We start from the raw sequence: 20,102 nt of genomic DNA, 5'->3' as shown, positions 1-20,102 counted from the left end.
CTTGTTGTGGATTATGAATAGATGACCGATGGGGAGATTATGTGTAAAATCACTTTTCAAATCCCTTTGCACTTGTTTCCTAAACCATCACAATTAACTTTAACGGTAAATCTTTGGACAAATGAGTGCCCATTTCGGTTCTTGCTGCTGGTAATGAAAAAACGATTGTATCCCCCTGCTGGGAGCGGAGGATGTGTTTTGTCTTTCAGTGACATGTTGCGCCAGGAGCGGCCACGTGGGGGCGATATACACCCACACACACACACACACACACTCACACAAAAAGGTGTAAAGTAAATTCACCTTGCAGTACAGTATGTATTCAAGGAAACATTCATTTGACATTCAAATAACTGTACTGTAGTAACTCTGTTCTAGTTAATAAAACATGTAGGGTTACAACTTTTTTTGAAATACCAAATCACGAGATCACAGATCAAGATGAGTGATTATGTGGTTTGATGGATTTAGAAGTCAGCATCTGTGCTTTGTCATGCTTCAAAGTCCTTGCAATGGAGGTCGCGCTGAAAACAATCAGTACATGAGGAAGGACGGCATGTGAACTCTTCCGCTATTTGGGACACTCCCTACAAAAATGCACACCAATCACAATCAAAAGTGAATACTTTCTCTAAAACCGTCTTCCCCTCTTTTAACTCCTCTGTTGCTCATTCTGCCTTTGCTGTTTAATCATATTTGTACTTTGCCGGTTTGCTACGTAATCCTGTGTATTTATTTTAACCGTTTCCTCTCTGTCTGTAGTAACAGTTTGTGGTGGGTCGCTTTCTCATGTTACTGTGAGGTACTGCCCCGCTGCTGCCTGCTGCGCTGCCTCCTGGTATGGCGTATGTGTACAGCAAGTCCCACACCTTGAGCAAGGATGATGTGAACTACAGAATGCATTTCCGAATGATAAACGAGCAGCAGGTTGAGGATATCACCATAGAGTTCTTCTACAGGCCGCACACGATAACGCTGCTGACATGCACGGTGCTGAGTTTGATGTATTTCGCGTTCGCGAGGTAAGTCGTTCACAGCTAGCGTCGGTTAGCTCGCTGGGTTAGCTTAGTTAGCTCGCGCTCGGCTAACGGCAGCAGTGATGCTGTGACGGTGCTAGGTAACACAGGGAGGTTAGCTAGCTTTGGGCTACTCCAAAGCGGATTGCATCACTGAAACACACTTTACAGTGATTATCTGCTTTAAAAAAAACAAAAATCGAATCCAATGCAAACGCTAATGTCTCATTTTTTAAACTTTGAAGATGTGTGAGGCACATTCACATCACCACAGACATAAAGCAGAGACTAATGTTGGCTGTTTAACATGTACCATAGTGTCACTGGTGATATTTACTGTTTGTTTGGACAATTTGTGTTTCTGTTTCCTGCCTGCAGAGATGATGGAAATCCCAACAATAATCTCTGGGTGGGGCTCATCCTGGTCATCTCCTTCTTTCTTGTCATCAGTGTTTTGGCATTTCCTAACGGTGAGCAAAACATCACCCTGATGTTATTATTGTAGTATGGCCAAGTGTATCTGCATAGCCATTATTACAGTTAGCCGCAAGCATTATTATTAACTGCATACATATAAGACCGCTCATATGCAAAATGTCTTGGCTTATAGGCGATATATGTGAAACAACAACACAAAGAAAAACGTGTTTCTGCATAATGAGAAACCTGTGTCCATTCCATCGCGTGCTGTAGATTATATCTTTGAAATAGTATCTTCATGTGCCTCACTTTAGGACCATTCACTCGACCGCATCCAGCAATATGGCGAATCGTTTTTGGTGAGTATTGATAAAACTCTCGGAGGGTGAGAACAGTTTTAGTTTGGACCTCAGATTTCCCTCCCTAATGTCATGTCTCTCTCTGCCGTTAAGGTCTGAGTGTCCTCTACTTCCTGTTCCTGGTGTTAGTCATCTTCCTCAACTGGAGGCAAGTGAAGCAACTAATGTATTGGTTGGACCCAAACCTGCGTTATGCCAAGAGAGAGGCAGACATAATGGTGAGTGGTACAAATCATTTTCATATTGATTCACATGCACCAGTGGCGTTGCCCAGCAGGAGATGATCAATCATTCTAATGAGGCTATCTGTGCTGCTCTCTGCAGGACTATGCTGTGAATTGCCATGTCATCACCTGGGAGAGAATCCTGAGCCATTTTGACATTTTTGCATTTAGCCATTTCTGGGGCTGGGGTATGAAGGCCCTGCTTATTCGAAGCTATGGCCTCTGTTGGACCATCAGTATTACCTGGGAGCTCACTGAGGTAAGGAAGCACAGACCAGATGAGGCTATCGTACACTAAATATCCCGTAACATCACTTTCTCTTTGGCTCCCTCTGTCCCGGTTTTATTCAGTGGAATTGATGGGTTTTAATAACTTAACATAACCCATATTAAATATAATTCTAGACTGAAAATTTAAGTTTTTAAGACTCTCATCGCCTCCCAATCTCCTGTTCAGCTGTTCTTCATGCATCTGCTGCCTAACTTTGCCGAGTGCTGGTGGGACCAGGTGATTCTGGACATCCTGCTGTGTAATGGAGGAGGCATCTGGCTTGGCATGACTGTCTGTCGCTTTTTGGAGATGAGGACCTACCACTGGGCCAGTATTAAGTATGACCCTACAATCTGGAAATTACCTACAAGTGACAGTTTGTGTTCGTCCTTTAGTCTGTTAGATTTGTTATGTTAGTTTTAACTTGTGATAAGGGAAGTGGGGCCAGTATGGAAAGCCCGGTGTATGCATTTTATCAGCCTTAACTGAGTAATAATAAATCGAATGTGTAGGCAGTAATATATTATCATTTTGATTTAAACTGAAATGTAAATAGGATGAAATCACAAGCTAAAGAATCTTTGTATCTTTTTGCCTTTATGCTTTAATATGTAAGATAATTTTTTATGTGAGCCCAATGAACATAAAAAAGCGTTAGAATAAATAAAACATGTTAACTCAGATGAGTAAGGGCTACCTAATACATCAAGCAATGAGAAACCCTCTTAAGATGCATAAACGGTTGTTTTGAAATATGATCTTACAAGCTCATCAAGGCGGAGTGGACATGAATGATTAATGTGATGGCATTACTTTCATCCTGCTTTGTCTATTGTGCTGCTAACACGATACTTATTGTAAATCTATCTGCAAGTCTTGGTAATCCTTCTCCCGTGCTTCTCACTCAGGGACATCCACACCACCACGGGGAAGATCAAGCGAGCCGCGTTACAGTTCACCCCTGCGAGCTGGACCTACGTACGCTGGCTTGACCCAAAGTCTTCCCTGCAGCGAGTGATGGGCGTCTATCTGTTCATGATCATCTGGCAGGTGGGTCACTGAGAAACCCTCTCACGGTGACTAAGTGCTGACTAGTCGGGGATCATCCGGTGTGCTTTGCGTGCTTAGTCCAGGCTAATCTAATTGCCTCCTCTGCTGTTGAAATCTAAAACCCGTCTCACATGGATCCATATAATGCATGAGCAGCTAATCCCATACGGGTGAAAGATGCGCTAGATTACTTGGGAGCAATTTACGGTGATGAATAAGCAGTGGATGGAGAACTTGAGTAAGCTCCGTTGCGTTCCACTTGAGAGTCAACTGTGGCTGCCAAATTCCTACCCAATGGCAACCATGGTGATGAAAGCTTTCTCCGATCTTTTTTTTTTTTGTGTGGTGATGAAACAACATTGTCCTCCCGTCTCCCTCGCTCAGGCAGTTCCCGACTCTCTCGAGACTTGAAATAGTAATTACCAGTCTTTGAGAATTAGTTGAAGAGATGGGGGTCGTCTCTGCTCTACTCAGCGTGGTGACAGTTTAGCTGCTCTTCACTGGCTTCCACCACAAAGGCTCCAGGCCAAATGAGTGAATAACACGGCAGCAGGCCTCCCTCTCATTATCCAGTATGAGTGTGCCTATGAGAGGGACGAGGGCAGAGTGTCCTCCTAAATGAACTGCTCGCATTGTTGACCATTTGTTAACCCAAGTGTGACTGGCATTGTAGGAGAATCCTTGTTTGTTACCGTCCTGGCTGAACTGGTCGACTTTAACTTCCATGTTCCTGTAACAAGGCACACATTGAGTCTCTGCCAATAGTTCTTACTCACAGCAGACATTTTGACGAGTTAAACACAAGTGTAACTAAAACATTAATAATGACTGCATTCCTTGTATGTGGGCCAGTTGAAGGGCTCTGCTTTCGTGCACACTGTCTCAATAGCACGACGTATTGGCACATGTCAATTAAGCAGAGCTGTCTCTGATATACCTGTGCTTGTCCTGCGATGACATCAAAATATCTGCTATTGGAGAGGTTTATGGTCCCTAAAAACAAAAACGTACCTTTATTCTCCAGCTTTAGGATAACAAGAGCAACACCAATGAGCTCATAGTGTGAGAAATAATCTAGAAGTTAGAATATAGGATGTTAAAACATTTGATTGTGTATACAATACAGCGCTTTAATCTACAGGCACCATTTAACAGTTTCATGGAAAACCTGTTGTTAATATTTTTGGTGCTAAGTGTCATAAAGCCTGTAAAAGTACAGGTATAACTAATATAAAATGAACGATAGCAGAGTTCCATTTAGCTGCTTCAGTTTCAGGGTCCTGGTATTGTGCATGGTGGTCATCTCAAACTCGTAGCTTAGGGACAATTGAATAAAACCGAGCCATTGTTAATGTTATGTGCTCTTCCTACTATGACAAGTCAAAATGTCTGCTGGGAGAAAGGCCTTTGAAAGTCCATAAGTAGTAGAATAGTGACAGCTTTTATTGTGTTTGCACTGAACGCTAGCACACTGGATTTGCAGCTTTGAGGGTGTTTAAGGGCATTTACGTCCATATTTGGTGAACATAGAAACTGTTCATGCGTACATTAATCTTACAACAATACAGCAGCATAAAGCCAAAGCAACCAGTAGGTTATTAGGGCCAAACGGTGCAATGTTCCCAACCGTCTAACACGGTCACCTGACCATAAACCAACTCGCCATGTGTTACAGTGCCGAACACCAGATCTGAATGCTTTATTTATTCTCAGTGATGTGCTATATTACACATGAAGATCTTTATTCTCTTCTACCCGTTTCCCCTCTTTGTCCACAGCTGACAGAGTTGAACACATTCTTCCTCAAGCACATTTTCATCTTTCCTGCAAGCCATGCTCTTAGCTGGTGTCGGATCCTGTTCGTCGGTATCATCACAGCTCCCACAGTGAGGTAAAAAGACAACTTTATTAGTAAGGAAATGAGCCCTAGAAACAGCACATGGTCACATGGTTTTTTTTCTTCAGTTCCTTGTTTTGACAAAGATTAACGGTTAGGAAAGTAACTGAGTAGAACTGCAGTTAGAATTTTCTAATAATATCGTTTGTTTTTTGCTCCAGGCAGTATTATGCGTACCTCACAGACACACAGTGCAAGAGGGTTGGGACCCAGTGCTGGGTGTTTGGGTAAGTGAAGCCTAAATTGTAGCCCTTACAAAACTAATTTTATTTCTCTCAGGTAAAAGCCACATCAGGGGTTTTTTTCCAGTTAAATTGAAAGTTTACGTAAGATCAGAGAATTCATTTGTTGGTGTTTTTCTCTCCTCGTTCACAGGGCAATAGCCTTTCTGGAGGCCTTGGCATGTATTAAGTTTGGACAGGACTTGTTCTCAAAAACGCAGATCCTCTATGTGATCCTCTGGCTGCTGTGTTTGGTAAGGTCAGGATCACAGCAAACACACCATCAATTTTCACACATATGTCTTTCAACATAACAAAAAAACCAGTTGAACAGCAAAACCTTCTGTGCTGTAAGTTATTGATTATGTGTTTTCCATGAATCATTAAGCAGCCTCTGTTATGTGTGATCTGTTTTTAGGCCTTCATTACATTCCTCTGCCTGTTTGGAATGGTGTGGTGTGCTGAAAATTATGGTCCAAGAGAAACGGTATGTCTACAGTGTTTTTTTTTGTAAAGTTTGTCATATAGTTCATAACAAAAGGTAACTAATATTGGTCTCAGTTTAAATCTTGAATCTTGTCAGAGATGCATGTTGTTTAAGTAACCTGTAAACCCTAAGGCAATTGGGGTTTATGCACCTGCACAAGTGTTAAAATATGATCCCCCACCCTTTTGGATATGTTTATGTAAATATGGTTTACATTTTACATGTTGATCTCATGTGGAAATGAGCACCACTTTCACAGCAATCTTAGGTCGACGTATCACGCTCATGATGGTCAGAATAAACTGAAGTCATTCATTAAAGCCGGAGTGCGGATCTTTTATCTGTGAGAGTAATTACCGTATGGGAGAGACCATGCAGACGAAGCAGCAGCTAGGAGTATTGGGGAAGCTAAGTTTCTGGAGCTGATGCTCTTGATGAAAACAAAACTCAGCCTTCGGGATTAAAGTAAAAAAATTGCCCGGGAAGACTTAAAGAAAGCACTTCCGACATCGACCCCATAACTCCGATATACAGCGGAATACAGAGAGCTTTCCCTGTCGATGATCGGCTACATCAGCGTCATGTGAACTTGTTTGGCCAGAGCTTGAATGTAACATATGTTGATTTTAATGGAAAAGACCAGCACCCCAGCTGTAATGCTGCCTGTGAGAAGAACACTCCTTGATATCACTACTCAGTACCTGTTGCATTACTTAAATATGTCACAAGTGAGCTGCACCAATTCTTGACACCTATGTCCGAATGGCGAGAAGCCATTTCTTCAACAGAAAGGCGAAGCCAGCAATGTCGCGTTTTCCATATCTAAAGAATCAGCTGGCGTGCTCTTGAGGACCCTCTGTAAATATAGGCTTTCAGACCTTTCCCCCCTTTAAAGGTTATCCCTCCGTGTACCATGGAAGCTGTTCATGGTCAGTTAGCTGCTATATGTTCCCTGTCCAGTCAATGGTATGTGTGTCATGTGTCTGAATCTCTTCTCCTGTCACAGAGCCTCTCAGAATGTGAAGACAGTAATTACCCTGAATCTGCTGACCATGTGTCAGAAGTATTTAAAGGTACAGTGACTTTACTATGATTCACCAACTACATAAAAAGGCTCATAAAAAGACATTAATCTTCATCTTTAATCTTGTAAAGGGCTGACCTCAAGTGTTTGGAATGGTGTTTTACTCATACTGCAAAGTTCAGTTCCTTTATTTTATGAACTCGTTCCGCAGAGTTTGGTGTTTCAGAAGACACGGATGTGGACGACGACAGCCCTACAACCCGACGCAGAGGGATGGGCTCTGGAAAGACCAAATCCATCAATGGCCTGGACAGCCAGTAGGAGTCGGAGTTGGATCCAGAGGCTGGTGTGCGACTCCTGAACTCACTCCAGGGAGCCAGGTGTGAAGGATCACAGGTTGAAAAAAAAAAAAAAAAAGGGGGTAAAGATGCAACCACTTCCTGGTGTAATTAAAGTCTAGAACGCTCCCATCGACAGTAGAGGGAGTGGAGACAGGAGAGGCTAAGCGGATGAACAGGCCCATGCAGTGTTGTTAGGAGTGCACAGAGGCTTGGACCAGAGAGATGCACACTTAACTGTGTGCTGTAGTCATAAAAAAACTCCTAAACCACTGTTCACAGTGTGTGTGAAGAGTGAGAGAGAGAGAGAGGGAGGGAAAGCGTGGTTGTGTGTTCGTGAGAAAGAGGTGGCAATAAAAACTGCCGATTTATAGATATGACTGCATGATCATTATAGCTGATGAACTATAATTTCCAATTATTCTACGATACAGTATATCATCGATGGACAATGTACATTTGACTGGTTTACACCAGTCTTAACTCGTACGTTGGTTCAACACATTTTTAATGTTAAAAGCCATTCTGTAGACTTTATCACATTTGTTTATAGCACAGAGGCTACGGTCTTTTTATTAGCCTCTGCGTCTATTGTCTATTTACATCATAGGTGTTCAGTGTTTTCGTGTTTATAACTTGAATGTGGGCAGGAGTTCAATGCAACACGGCTTTAGCTCGGTAGGATCATCGACCGAGGATTGTGTTTGGCCTGGAACAAAGCAAAGCACACAGTTTAAGCACTTTTCAGAATATTTTCTTGCAAATACTGTACATTTTGTAACGCTTGAGTATTTTGTGAATCATTGTGACTTTGAGTGATTTTACTCTCCCTGTCCATCTGTGGCTGCTATCTTTTTTTTTACTGTACTGATAACAGAGGGCAATTATTCAAATTCCTGCATGTGTTGTCAGGTTCTACCTGTCTGAGTGCAGGTGTGTTTTTGTTTAACTGTCGACCTTATTGTTATGGCATATATTGCATTTGCATGGCTGTGTCAAATGAAGTGTTTTAGTAAGAAAAGAGTAGTCAAGAGATCTTCGTATGACACCACACACCAGGGCGCTAGTATTGTTGGTCTTTCACTGTCATCGAAACATTTTAATTCGCCCCTTGTGCCTGTTTGCGTGTTTTTTTTATTCTCAGTTTGTATTACGACTAAATGTGTGCTTTTTGTGTTTTGATTCTTCTGCTTTAAGTGCTTTCTTGAGCGTTTTATTTTCATTTGCTCTGTCGGCATCATCTCGGGACAGATATATCCCTCACAGTCCTCGACATCCAGACGTCGACCTCTGTGGAATGGACCAGGCTCCCCTGCTACAGCAGACACAATCAATGCTACATTGTCTCTGGATTTAGATGTCATTTGCCAAAAAACTGTTCTGATTTTAAAAAAAAAAAAAAAAAAAAAGTCTTCTTTTTCACTGTGAAACAATAAAACATAATAAAATCTTTTACATTTACTCTTTGAGTTATTATTGGAGGTATTTGTCTTTTTTTGGTTTTTGAAAAGGAGCAGCAGCACTACACATACACCCTACTTTCAAACAATTATGCCTTTATTACTCTATGAATAAATTATTGCATCCACAGGAGTAGGAGGCCGTTTGAATACTTAACAATAGGAAGTCATGAATGACCTTGCTCAACCCCTGAAGAGCGCCCTGCAGCAGCAGAGGAGCGCTGGATTGGCTGACTATAGAACTGCCTGTCTCGGATCAGATTTCACTCCGTCTGCAAACCATGAAACTCACAGACTGAAATAGCTGCCTCGTGCTGACCTATAACATGTTTTTGAAGGTAGGGCTGATGTTCCCTTTGAAAAGAGCAGCAAAGAATGTTGTATACAGTCGAAAACATGAACAGTAGTAAGGTATAGAACATCCGAAAGAAAAAGCCTGACATATTCAGGCACACTCACGCCATGTAACAGCTGATCCTGGCTTTAAATCGAGCCAAATACCTTCATATTATACCACTTAATATACATATAAAAGAAGGAATTCAGTATATTTTCTGCTACTTTCTCAGGTGGGGGGGGCCTGTAAACAATGTTTCCAACATGTGTATTAGCTCATTTCCAATAGAGGGCAGCAGAGAGCCTCAGTGGTGTGCAAAATGTCACGTGACCCTTTGGGCCTAAAGCACAGGACATGAGTGTGTTGACAAAATGTTCCATGCTCTGCCTCCATATCCCCCCCGTCATCATTCTCTCCATCTCATTTAGATCAGTCTTTCTATTTATGTTTTCCTGAACCTCCTGCAGCCTGCATCAGCTGACTGGTCTGTCTCACCAGGGTTACAGAACATCGGATATTTCAGTCATGGCCAAGAGTCCTGGTGCCCCGAGTCGTGGCAACCTGAGCCCTGAGGGGATCGTGAGAGAGATCCAGATCAACTTGCTGGAGTGTAAAGTCTGCTTCGAGAAGTTCAGCACTCAGCAGAAGGAGCACAAACCGCAGAACCTTTCCTGTGGCCATGTACTCTGTCTGGAATGCATCAGGGCTCTGTCCCACCCTCTCCTGAGGAAGCTGGAGTGCCCGTTCTGTCGACAGCTGTGCAGTGTTGACAGCACCTCCCACTGCCAGGCTCTTAGTGACCTGCAGGAGCTGCTGTTGTCCCAGACTCCCCCGTCTTCTACTCCTCCTCACAGGGCAAACGCAGGCCTTGGCTTGGCCACAAGTCTGACATCCACAGCTCTGCACCTCTGCACAGCCTTTGGAGGGTGGGGGACTCTTATCAATCCCACTGGCATAGCCGTTTTGGGATCGTCAGGGACGATAGTGGTGGTGCATGATGGAGAGCAGAGGGTGGCGGTGTTCAGTCCACAGGGCAGGAAGCTGCACAGTTTTGGGAGAAGAGGACAAGGCAGTGGGGAGATCTGTTTCCCAGTGGATGTGGCGGTGACTCCCTGTGGTCACGTGGTGGTTACTGATGCAGGGGACAAAGCTGTAAAGGTTTTCACCTCCAGGGGTAACCATGTTTTGACGGTCAAAGATTCCCTCCAGATGCCCTGGGGTGTGGACACAAACAGCTTTGGGCACATCCTGGTCTCAGACATCCAGGTCGGCACGCTGTCCCAGGTAAAAGTGGACTATACTCGCGGTCTCGCTCTAGAGCATCAAACAGCCATTGCGGACCTGCAGCATCCAAAAGCGGTGGCCTGCTGTCGGGTGACTGGGAACACTGCAGTGATGGAGCATTTACTTGATGACACATGTTCACCAGGGAGGAACCAACACACAAGGCTGAGAGTGTTTACTGAAGACTTCCACCTCCTTTATCAGACTGACAGTTTCAGCCTGACCCTGCTGAACTCAGTGAGGCTCAACATGACGGGCGTGGCCTTTGACAGAGATGGAGATGTGATTGTGATTGACTCCAATCAGGGGATGATCTGGAGTTTGGGGAAGCTCCAGAATGGCCCAGCCCTGACCCCACTTGTTGGAGACCACCTCATCTACCCAGTTGGACTTGTGTCACTGAACAACACCCTCGTCGTTCTGGACAGTGGAGACCATGCGGTGAAGATTTATTCCGCTAAATCTGATGCTGGGCCCATGATATAGCTCACATATGATGAACAGGCCGTATCCTGTGAAATGTAGCTTTCATATTATGAAACGAAGAGGTGACCTGGCTATGCTATTTCAGTAAATATTAAGTAAAGTTTTACATTGAAAATGATGAATGTGATTATAATCAAATGAGTGCTATTAGCTATTGTATGCTTTGTTTTGCATATAAAATCACCGTATAGGCAATTTCTTTTGACAATTATGCAATAATTAAAGGATTAAAAGTGGCATAAACTATATTTTTGTAATATTTGCTGTTTTCTTGTGAAATACTGAATAATTTCACCTTTTTTTCTGTGTTAAAAAAATGATGAGGGGTCGAACAAATGGAAATTTCTTCATTTTAATGGGGTCACAATTCAAAAGATAGGAAACTACTGTTAGCCGCATCTACACTCAATTACACTCAAAGATATTTAATTATTTTTTTATTTTTTGGGGGGGTCAAAATTATATTAGCTGTGGTGAGGTGTGTGTGCGATATCTATGATAAAATTATAAAATAATTAAAGTAGTGTGTGTGTGTGTGTGTGTGTGTGTGTGTGTGTGTGTCAAAGATAGGGCGAAATATACATGGTTATTGTGACTGTTTAAAATTCCTTTTATACTAATCCCTCTGCTCTTCATTCCTACCTCTAAATCGTCTTTAAATGATGCTTATCGTAGGTGCGCATAAATTAACTTCTCAGACAGCCTCACATTTCTCGTCCACTGGTTCCTCCCCGATAAGCTGCGCGGTGCGTAAATCCTTTCCCCCTCTTTGGCACAGCCGTCTCCAGTCTGCCAGAGGATAGCAGTCGTGCTCCCAGTGGAAGATGGCGGTGGGGATGCTGTCTGGGGCTGGAGCAGAATGCTGGATTTGCACAAAAAGCGAACCCGGATGGATATAAAGGGAAAAAAATGAACATATCCCCATCTCTTGTCCTCGAGCTCTGGACTCTTTTGGGCTTGTTTATCTAGAGTCTGCTGCCTTTTTTCTGGCAGAAATCCGGTGTTGTCGGGGATTCACCGACTACATCGATAGCTCGGCGCATAGACAGGGTGGGAGTGAAAAGTGGACGAAAATGTCGGATTCAAAGGTAAAAGTTGCCGTGAGAGTTCGGCCCATGAACCGAAGGGGTAAGTGTCAAAACGACGATTTCTTTTTTTGCAACCTCGCATGTCTGTCTCCTCGGATTCATGCCACATTATCATAAAGTTTGGATTTCTTCGCCATTGCGGCTTTCAGCTCGACTTATGAGCTTGAAGTCGGACTTGAGTCGAGTTTGGAGACGGTCAAAGTGGCGAGGGTTGTTACTCTCCACACCCTCGCATTCTGCTGTACTTCACTCCAACAAACTTCTCTCCACAGAAATCGAACTGAAAACAAAATGTGTCTTGGATATGGAGGACAACCAAACAGTGCTGCACCCACCACCCTCGAATGCAAAAGGAGACAACAGGTAAACAAAGCTGAAATACTGCCAAATGTTTCCAATTGCGAATGAATATAGATATAATACAGTATATAGCAAGCAGTACAGTGCGGGCAGCTTGTTTAATGAGTCTTTTGCATTGCTGTGCTTAGTTTGAGTGCTATAGAGTAAAAAAAAAAAAAAGCACTTTCTTTGCAAAAACCTTCTCCCATCCTGGTTGTAAATACAGTAACAATAACATTCTAGGTTATCATATAATCCAGTGTGTCCCTATGTAGCTCAAATGTCTGAAAATACATCAGCACATACATGATCCTGATGCAGACCGGTGAGGATTTGATTTGTAAACTTTTATCTTGAATTCAAACCTTTTTATTTTTCCATAAATGCCAGTAAATGAATGCAGCAGACAAATGCTGCACTGCTGCTGAGGACATGGTGTCTGTCACCCACCTGCTTGCAACATGATATTTTGTTATGCAATTCACATGCACTTAAAAATACTACTCACCTCAGCATAATAATATTACCCTCATTCTGTATATTTCATATCTGATGTTGAGTCTCAAGACCAGGGGAGGTGGTTGAATGGCTGTTAGACTGAACAGATTAATGTCGAGCCTCAGGCTATCAGCGGAGTCAGAACTAATTTAACTTATGTAGCGTTCAAAGTGGTATTAGACCATGCTGTGTCTTCTGGCAGGATGCTGCACTCTTTTGTCAGGCGTTTATATGGGGAAATAGTTGAGAAAAGCTGTGACAAAAGGAAAAGCTAAGCATCCCTTAACGCTTCACACTTCGCCTGAAGTGAAGGTCAGCAGTTTCTTGCTTGTCATCACGACATGCTTTCAGATTGTAATGAGGAGATCGCACAACATCTAAGGCTAATGAGGGTATTTCACCCTTTGCAGTTGAAGTTGTTTGCGACAATTGTTTTCGCTTGGTTTGATTGCTCTTCTTCTTGGTGTCACACGTGATTAAACAGCTGACCTGAATACCCACAGGCACAAATAAATCTAAAAGGAAGAAGACTATTTTGTTTTTTTCCTTTTGATTTATCTCTGAAATCGTGTGAACTCCTTCGGCTACAGTAAAAGTCCACAGCATGACAGCCACAAATGAAGTCATAGAAGGCAAATACATGCTACATTCAAGGCTTTTCTCACGCCCTGCATCCAGTCGAGTTAAAGTGTCACACTTTCTCTGCTGTTATGTACCCAACAGTCAGCATTAAATGGTAATGAGCTTGCTCCCGCAGCAGCTTGGGTCCACGCATTAACCTGTATTTAAGGCAATTATCAGAACAGAAATTGCCACACAATGGTGGCGTTCCAGGCAATTAAACAAATCCCGCTCAAAACTAACATACTGTATGTTGGAACGGGATACACAAAGCTGTCGTGGGTGAGAGGTCAGAGGAGAGTACAGAGATTTAGAGTGACTACATCTGCAATTTAGAGTGGTGCAGGTCCTTAAACCTGGAAATGAGTCAGCATTTTTGCACTCGGTTTCCTCTTCTCAAAGTCGATGGGTTTTTGGTTAGATGAGTGAAATAAGGTCTTTGGTTAACCCAAGCTTGAGAAATTTTAACATTTTGTTCTATGATATAAAATACTACAGTAAATACCACTCTTGTGAATTTGGAAGCTTTTATGTATCTTAAAAAAGGCGGTTGCAAACATTTGCTGAATTAAATTGGTCATCACGCCGTCTAGCCCGACTAGTGGTGGTGACTGCATTTTTTGTTCTGACAGAATCAGAAACGTTTTATTGCGAAGTACGTTACACATACAAGGAATTTGGCTTGGTGATTGGTGCATAACAATAAACACGGTGCAATAGTTTGAATAATTTAAAATATGAATATTTACAATAACATGGTAAACAAACAAATAACAGTTTGTTAAAACAAGTATGTTAATAAAGTGTCAAGTGTATATTAATAGAGAAGAGTTGAGCAAGGGTGTGTAACTGTAAGAAATTGTCCTGGGAATTGTTTCAGAGTTAGTGGGGGTCCGGGCTTTATTGATGAACCCAACTGCAGATGGAAAGAAACTGTTTTTGTTGGCGTGAGGTCTTGGTCCTGATGGTCCGCGACCGTGGTGTAGTTGGTTTATAGCCAAATGTTAGCTTTTTACTTCTGTCCATTGCATTTACGTTTCAAAAATCATAAAAGTGGTGATTACATGTAAAGATTATCTTGTTGACCAAAAGGTAACATCAACTTGTGTTTGCCACAGAGCTTATTTTCTGCAATTATCCAAATTCAACAGAAAAATCCCATTGGCTTATTGTAGTGGGAACCAGAGCGATGCTAACTTCTGGGCTGGCCTACAAAAATATACCTTTAGCACTCTATATCCTTTCTTTCATTATATTTCTATGTTTGTTTATGAGCAAAAATAAATATCTGTTTATTGTGATGATAATAATAACGCACATGTATCTTTCAGGACCTTCGCCTTGCTCAGAGGCTGTCCGTCAGAGAGACCTTTAGAAACAGCAATCTCCTGGACTAATCTGATAACCCATTGGCAACATATAACTTTCACCAGGTCTAATGTAAGGAAAAGGTGCAATGCATACCAATGTTAGCATTTAGTTCTTAGAATAAAACAGTATGAACATGAAAACATCAGTATGTAAGCCTGTCTTTCAGTACCTTCGCCTCACTTCGAGGTCCTTACCATAATAACACTACTTTAGGTGCAACATAATTCGAAAAGACAGCGGCTGACGTTACCACGGTTTTGCATCTTCAGTTTCTAATGACCAGCCAAACCAGTGGTTAGACGCACGAGTTACCACCTTGATCGTATGAATAGTTGCCTTCTTATTTCCTCTCAGTTACAATTGCCGGCTTATCATTGGCCAGATCAGTACCCGTCTTCTGCGAGATGCTCTGTAGCCTCCGCTGACTTCTCAGTCTTGATTTTGTCTGTTCAGTCTGTGCCATATTCCACCGCTACCTGTTGCTATGTTGTTGTGTGAGACACAACCACGTTTCTCGTTCAGGGGAAGTTTCCAGGTTTGATTTCGATCTCGTATCAGTCTTAAATGTTTTCAACTGCTGTTGGATTCACTCTTAACTGTTTTTTTTTTTTTTATCCACGGTCATTTTTTTTTTGTTCTGCCAAACCTACGTATATTCAAAATTATTGTAATTGTAATTCTTATTGTAGTACATTGTGTAACTGTAAAGTGACTTCAGTTCAGTTTGGTTTTATTATGTCACATTTACTTTCTATGGTGTAGTCCAGCCATATAATTTCTTGCTGTGTGTGTGTGTGTGTGTGTGTGTGTGTGTGTGTGTGTGTGTGTGTTGGGTCTCTGTGTTTAGACTGCCATGGTTTTCTTAAACCATATAATTTTCCTCTCGGCTTCTTGTGGAGCTGCAGAAGGGGATACCCTGATCACGAAGAGTTTGCCTTGTTTTGAAGACACCTGTTCCTGTGTGTCAGATTTAGTGGGTATTAGCATGCCAAATATGGCTGCAGGGCCAGAATCATGGGAACTTATTCTCTCTCACGGGAATGCTCAGGCACAGCCTCAAAGAGTAGACAGCAGTAATAGGTTTTACTTAACAATGTTCAGATTTCAGTGAAACTGTTTTTACCCCCAAAGTTGAGCAATACCTAAAAATACGAAATATGGCTCTCGTGTGATGAGATGCAAAATGAAGTCTCTCGTGGTTGAACTTGGAGCCACTTTCATGTTGAATAATCAGTTAGACATTGAAAATTTTCCAAATTCTGTGTGAATTTTAATCAGGTTTTGCAGAGACCGCACAGAGCACGAAAACATGCAAGTCACCTAAAGAATTTGAAGGAATATAAGGGCTTTCTTTTGATGGCTAAGCCTCATTCTTTGCACCGCCGAGCATTATAGCAACACTCGTGACCCCACAGCCCCCTCTCCTATTTCCCTGAAGAATGAACAATAATCTCAGTGGTGGGCAAATGAAACATGAATGGTGACTCCAGGGCAACAGGTGAAGTTTCCCAAGTTTAATCTTTCATCTACCTGTTGAGTTGGCACATATGGCATATTTGAAATAGGAATCTGGGAGAGTAGTTTTGTTTTCACGCGCCAGTCTAGTCTCCTTTGGGGTTTGGACACAATGAAGGTGGGGGTGGAGAGGCAGAGAAATACCTGAGGCTGCTGTCTGCAAAGGGATTGAGTGGTGGAACATCATGACAAGAAAATACCCTTTGACTCACACAAAGGGGCCATATTACATCGACCATGCCTCAGCATGTCCACCAACATGCAGCAATCAAGCCTGGGAAAGGCGTGTTTATATGAACCCTCCTTTTTCTGCATATTTCATTCTAAAAATAACGAGCTGTGCTAAAAGCCAAAAGCTAACTTTTTAGGCAGGCAGACGGGACTTTGGTTTGTATCAGAAAAATATATTTTATTTTCCTCTCATTGTGGCAAACTAAAACATCTAGGTTTTAAATCCATGTCTCTAATAATCTAATTTGGGAAGTATGTTCAGAGATAGCTGTGTGGATAGGTCCTCCATGTCTTTGTCTCCCAACCTTAAAGGTAGAAAACAAAAAGTAAATTGAAATGCTGGTGTTTAAAGGAAATGGTTGGAAATTTCAGGAAATATGCTCATTTGCTTTTTGACAGACAATTGGATGAGAAGATTGATACCCCTCTTATATTATGCTAAATATGAAGCTGTGGATGGTTAGCTTAGCATTAAGACTGGAAAATGTAAAAAGCTGGCCAGCCTCTGTCTGTCTAAAGGTAAAAAATAACATGTGTTCAGTCCGTGCAATAACAGAAGTGTAACAATTATAATTCACTGTTTCATGGTCAGTATGAGCCGTACAAATTCTTGGCTGGGAGAAGTTGCCAGACAACCAGCGGAGACTACTCCCAGCTAGGAAACAATTCAGCACATATCTGTAAAATGGCAAATTCTTATTTTTACACTTGTACAGATTCAAGCAAGCTATTTAAAACATGTTAAACAGTGAGCTTGAGAGGTGCTAGTAGGACATTTTTCTGTTTCTCAATGTGTCTAGCATTTGTGCTACGCTAAGCTACCCAGCTGTTGGCTGTAGCTTCATATTTACCGTACAGAGAGTGGTATCAATCTTCTCATGTAACTCTCTGCCAGAGAGAAAACAAGCATATTTGCCAAAATGTGGAACTATTCCTTTAAATTATTTTGCACTCTCATCTGCAGTCTTTCCCTGCAGACCAACCCAATGAGTTCAACATGTGTTTTGTTAATGCCTTTACAGATAGCCTTTAAATGATGTCTGTCTGTTTGCTAACCCTTATGACACACGGATTTCACATCTGTTTAATAAAGATGTTGAGCTGACTTTCCTCCGCGTTGTTGAAGTTTGGTCACATATGACCAAGTGTCATCATGCCTTCTAAAGCAAGCCTTTACAGAATGACAAGGCTGCCTTGTCTAATGGCTGCCCACAGGATGTTCCCTTTGTCTCTCCATTTTGCTCCCTATGTGCCAATAATCATCCTTTCCATTCAGTAACATGTTGTTCTCAGAGTGAGTTGTAAAATCAGCCCACAGTTTCTCTGTAAGGCTTTATTCAGGAGTGCAATAAGGCGAAAGTGTTTGTCTGTCGCTGATAAAACGATTGTATTCCTTCAAGGACTGTTCCCTGTTTGTTCAGAGGGTGGGACGTTGTTTACATCTTGATCCGGAATTGAGAAAAGATGGCGCCCTCCCTCTTTCTCAAGCCTGTATCATTAATCTCAGATGTGGCTGCTCATTCTGAGGGCAGCTTATGTGAAAATTCACTCTCAGGCTTTTCTTCCACAATGATTCTGGCTTCTTGCGTGATTCTCTCATATCGGGCCCTTTTTGAAGTTTTGAAGGCTGCTTGTTGCGTTTACATTCATGTAATGTCATCGTGGGATAGGGTTATTGTGGACTCACTTTGAGTGGAGCTAAGCAACATGAACAAAAGCTCTCTCCCTCTCTGTCTGTAAATAGATACTCATTAGTTTTAATTATCAAAGCACATAATTACTGCCAACATCTATTTGGCATATTACTCTTTGCAATTACAGACTTTTTGTGATATGTTTCATGAGCATGCTTACTGCTGCTTTTGTTGTCCATTTTCATTAACAGCCACACGGCACATGCATTCAGATAAGTGACAGACCGGGTCAAAGGAGGTGTGTCCTGGTAGTAAATGTGTCTCTTTCTTTCCCCTGGGGAGGAAGCCTTACCATATTGACCAAATTGATGAACTTCACTTCTTTCTGGCTTGTTCGTTGCCTTTTAAAACCAACCAGATTCAAGACTTTAGCGCAAATGTGGTCAGTATCCCTCTCTTTGTTTTAGCATACACACAGCCTGCTCCTGACCCGGCTTGTCACAGTGGTGTCAGAAATACCGGGGAGGATTAAATTAGACCCCGTCTGCATCATGTGTTGTGTTGTTAACATTTGTTATGGAAACTTCGAGAGTCCCGCAAAGAAGTACGTATGAGTGTCATGTGCACTGATGATGGCTGTGCTGTTCATTAAGGCTGTTTTTTTTTGAGATCCTGAGCTTGGCTTTCATTTTGGAACTTTGACTCATGAGGCTGGTAGGTTGTCTCTCCTCCATGTTTACCAGTGCTGCTTAGCGACAACAGTTGCCAAGTTACAGAAACATTCTGGAGTTATGTTGATGACCTAATGAGAGATATCCCCCAGCCACCTCAAATATTTTCATAGGAAGCTAAGTTTAGCATTTCGAACAATGAACCATGGACACATTTGTTCCAAGTCCAGTGGTGGAAAGTAACAAAGTACGTTTGCTGAAGTACAATTTTGAGGTACTTTATATGAGTATTTCCATTTTATTCTACTTCATACTTCTACTCCACTGCATTCATCTGACAGGTGTAGTTACGTTTTAGAATGTAACACACAACAGTTTGGCCTTGTGACCCCCTGCAGTACAAAAAGCTATGTCTGGTTCGTTGTCACGTTGTGGGCGTTAGCTGAGTTGTTTGCTGCTCCAGAGCATTTTCCCCTCTAAACTTCTCAAATGGTTTAATTTAAATACCCGTTCAAATGATTCATCATCTCTCAAAAAAGCAAGGGAAAAGTTCCAAAAATTAAAACAGATTTGTGAATTAGAACTTGTTTTTTTTTCCTTCTTTCATCTCCCAGTGATCTCCTCACAACCCCTAAGATTGATCTGGAATACTGGAGTATTTTTAGATTATGCTATTTGTACTTTTACTAGTAAAGGATCTGAATACTTCTTCCGCCACTGGCCAAGACGTTGCATACTTCCAGGGATATGCTACATATTAAAGCTGAAGAAGCTTCAGAAATCGTTTGTGAGGCAGAAGTCAGAGTTAGATGTCTCAGTAGCTTGGATCAATCCAGCAGGTCTGTTTCTGTCATCAACAAGCTAACTCCCCTTAGTGCTGTTTTTAAATGCATCTAAATGTCCTGGTATAAACCTCTGACTTCAACCATGTTTACTTTTGGATCACTCATGCTTATAAAAGTGACAGCCTGCTCAATGTGTATGATTCCTTGGAATCATCTTGAGTTTTAATTGGTCAGACAAGAGCCCCACCCTCTCTTACTGTAACTAACTGCTTGGCATTTCCCTGCTCCCTATGTCTGTGCAGCAGGGTGACCTCTGCTTTGAGTGGATGGGGACCGGCGTGTTCAGTTCTAAACATACTGGAGGACCATCTGAAATGTTAGCCTGTCTCCTGTGAGAGCACAGTGCACTGTAACCCAACACTTTCTCTCACACACACACACACACACACACACACACACACACACACACACACAC

General features: G+C 42.1%; 3 protein-coding genes across 9 annotated transcripts in view; all 3 read left to right on the top strand.

Annotated features, from left to right (window-relative positions):
* The first annotated feature begins 621 nt into the window (after positions 1-621).
* On the top strand, positions 622-8,700 carry ptdss1a (phosphatidylserine synthase 1a). Its single transcript, XM_031853449.1, has 13 exons — positions 622-1,022; positions 1,395-1,486; positions 1,751-1,795; positions 1,889-2,013; positions 2,120-2,278; positions 2,477-2,628; positions 3,199-3,340; positions 5,119-5,231; positions 5,399-5,464; positions 5,613-5,712; positions 5,877-5,945; positions 6,952-7,018; positions 7,181-8,700. The coding sequence occupies exons 1-13, from the start codon at positions 841-843 to the stop codon at positions 7,288-7,290; spliced, it is 1,422 nt and encodes a 473-aa protein (XP_031709309.1). The 5' UTR covers positions 622-840; the 3' UTR covers positions 7,291-8,700.
* A 755-nt stretch (positions 8,701-9,455) lies between these two features.
* LOC116386873 (E3 ubiquitin-protein ligase NHLRC1) lies at positions 9,456-11,229 on the top strand. The gene has a single exon (XM_031853450.1). The coding sequence runs from the start codon at positions 9,630-9,632 to the stop codon at positions 10,872-10,874; it is 1,245 nt and encodes a 414-aa protein (XP_031709310.1). The 5' UTR covers positions 9,456-9,629; the 3' UTR covers positions 10,875-11,229.
* A 410-nt stretch (positions 11,230-11,639) lies between these two features.
* Positions 11,640-20,102, top strand: part of kif13a (kinesin family member 13A) — a 37,896-nt gene continuing 29,433 nt past the window's right edge. For 5 of the 7 annotated variants that reach the window (XM_031852631.1, XM_031852630.1, XM_031852633.1 and 2 more), the window contains exon 1: positions 11,641-12,325. In XM_031852631.1, the coding sequence (XP_031708491.1) occupies positions 12,063-12,325 (263 nt within the window). In that variant the 5' untranslated portion in view covers positions 11,641-12,062. Of the gene's footprint in view, positions 12,326-20,102 lie in introns of all 7 variants that reach the window. The other 2 variants (XM_031852632.1, XM_031852634.1) reach the window with 2 other exon arrangements.

Source organism: Anarrhichthys ocellatus, unplaced genomic scaffold, assembly GCF_004355925.1.
Source record: "Anarrhichthys ocellatus isolate YVR2014 unplaced genomic scaffold, GSC_Weel_1.0 scaffold13, whole genome shotgun sequence".
NCBI lineage: Eukaryota > Metazoa > Chordata > Actinopteri > Perciformes > Anarhichadidae > Anarrhichthys > Anarrhichthys ocellatus.
The sequence above is the reverse complement of the archived record's forward strand: the minus strand, read 5'-3'. Positions and strand labels throughout refer to the sequence as shown.

Coding starts and splice junctions, on each gene's coding strand:
- ptdss1a (XM_031853449.1), top strand. CDS start 841: ATGGCGTATGTGTACAGCAAGTCCCACACCTTGAGCAAGGATGATGTG. Junction 1,023..1,394: donor ATGTATTTCGCGTTCGCGAG/GTAAGTCGTTCA, acceptor TCCTGCCTGCAG/AGATGATGGAAATCCCAACA. Junction 1,796..1,888: donor AATATGGCGAATCGTTTTTG/GTGAGTATTGAT, acceptor TCTGCCGTTAAG/GTCTGAGTGTCCTCTACTTC.
- LOC116386873 (XM_031853450.1), top strand. CDS start 9,630: ATGGCCAAGAGTCCTGGTGCCCCGAGTCGTGGCAACCTGAGCCCTGAG.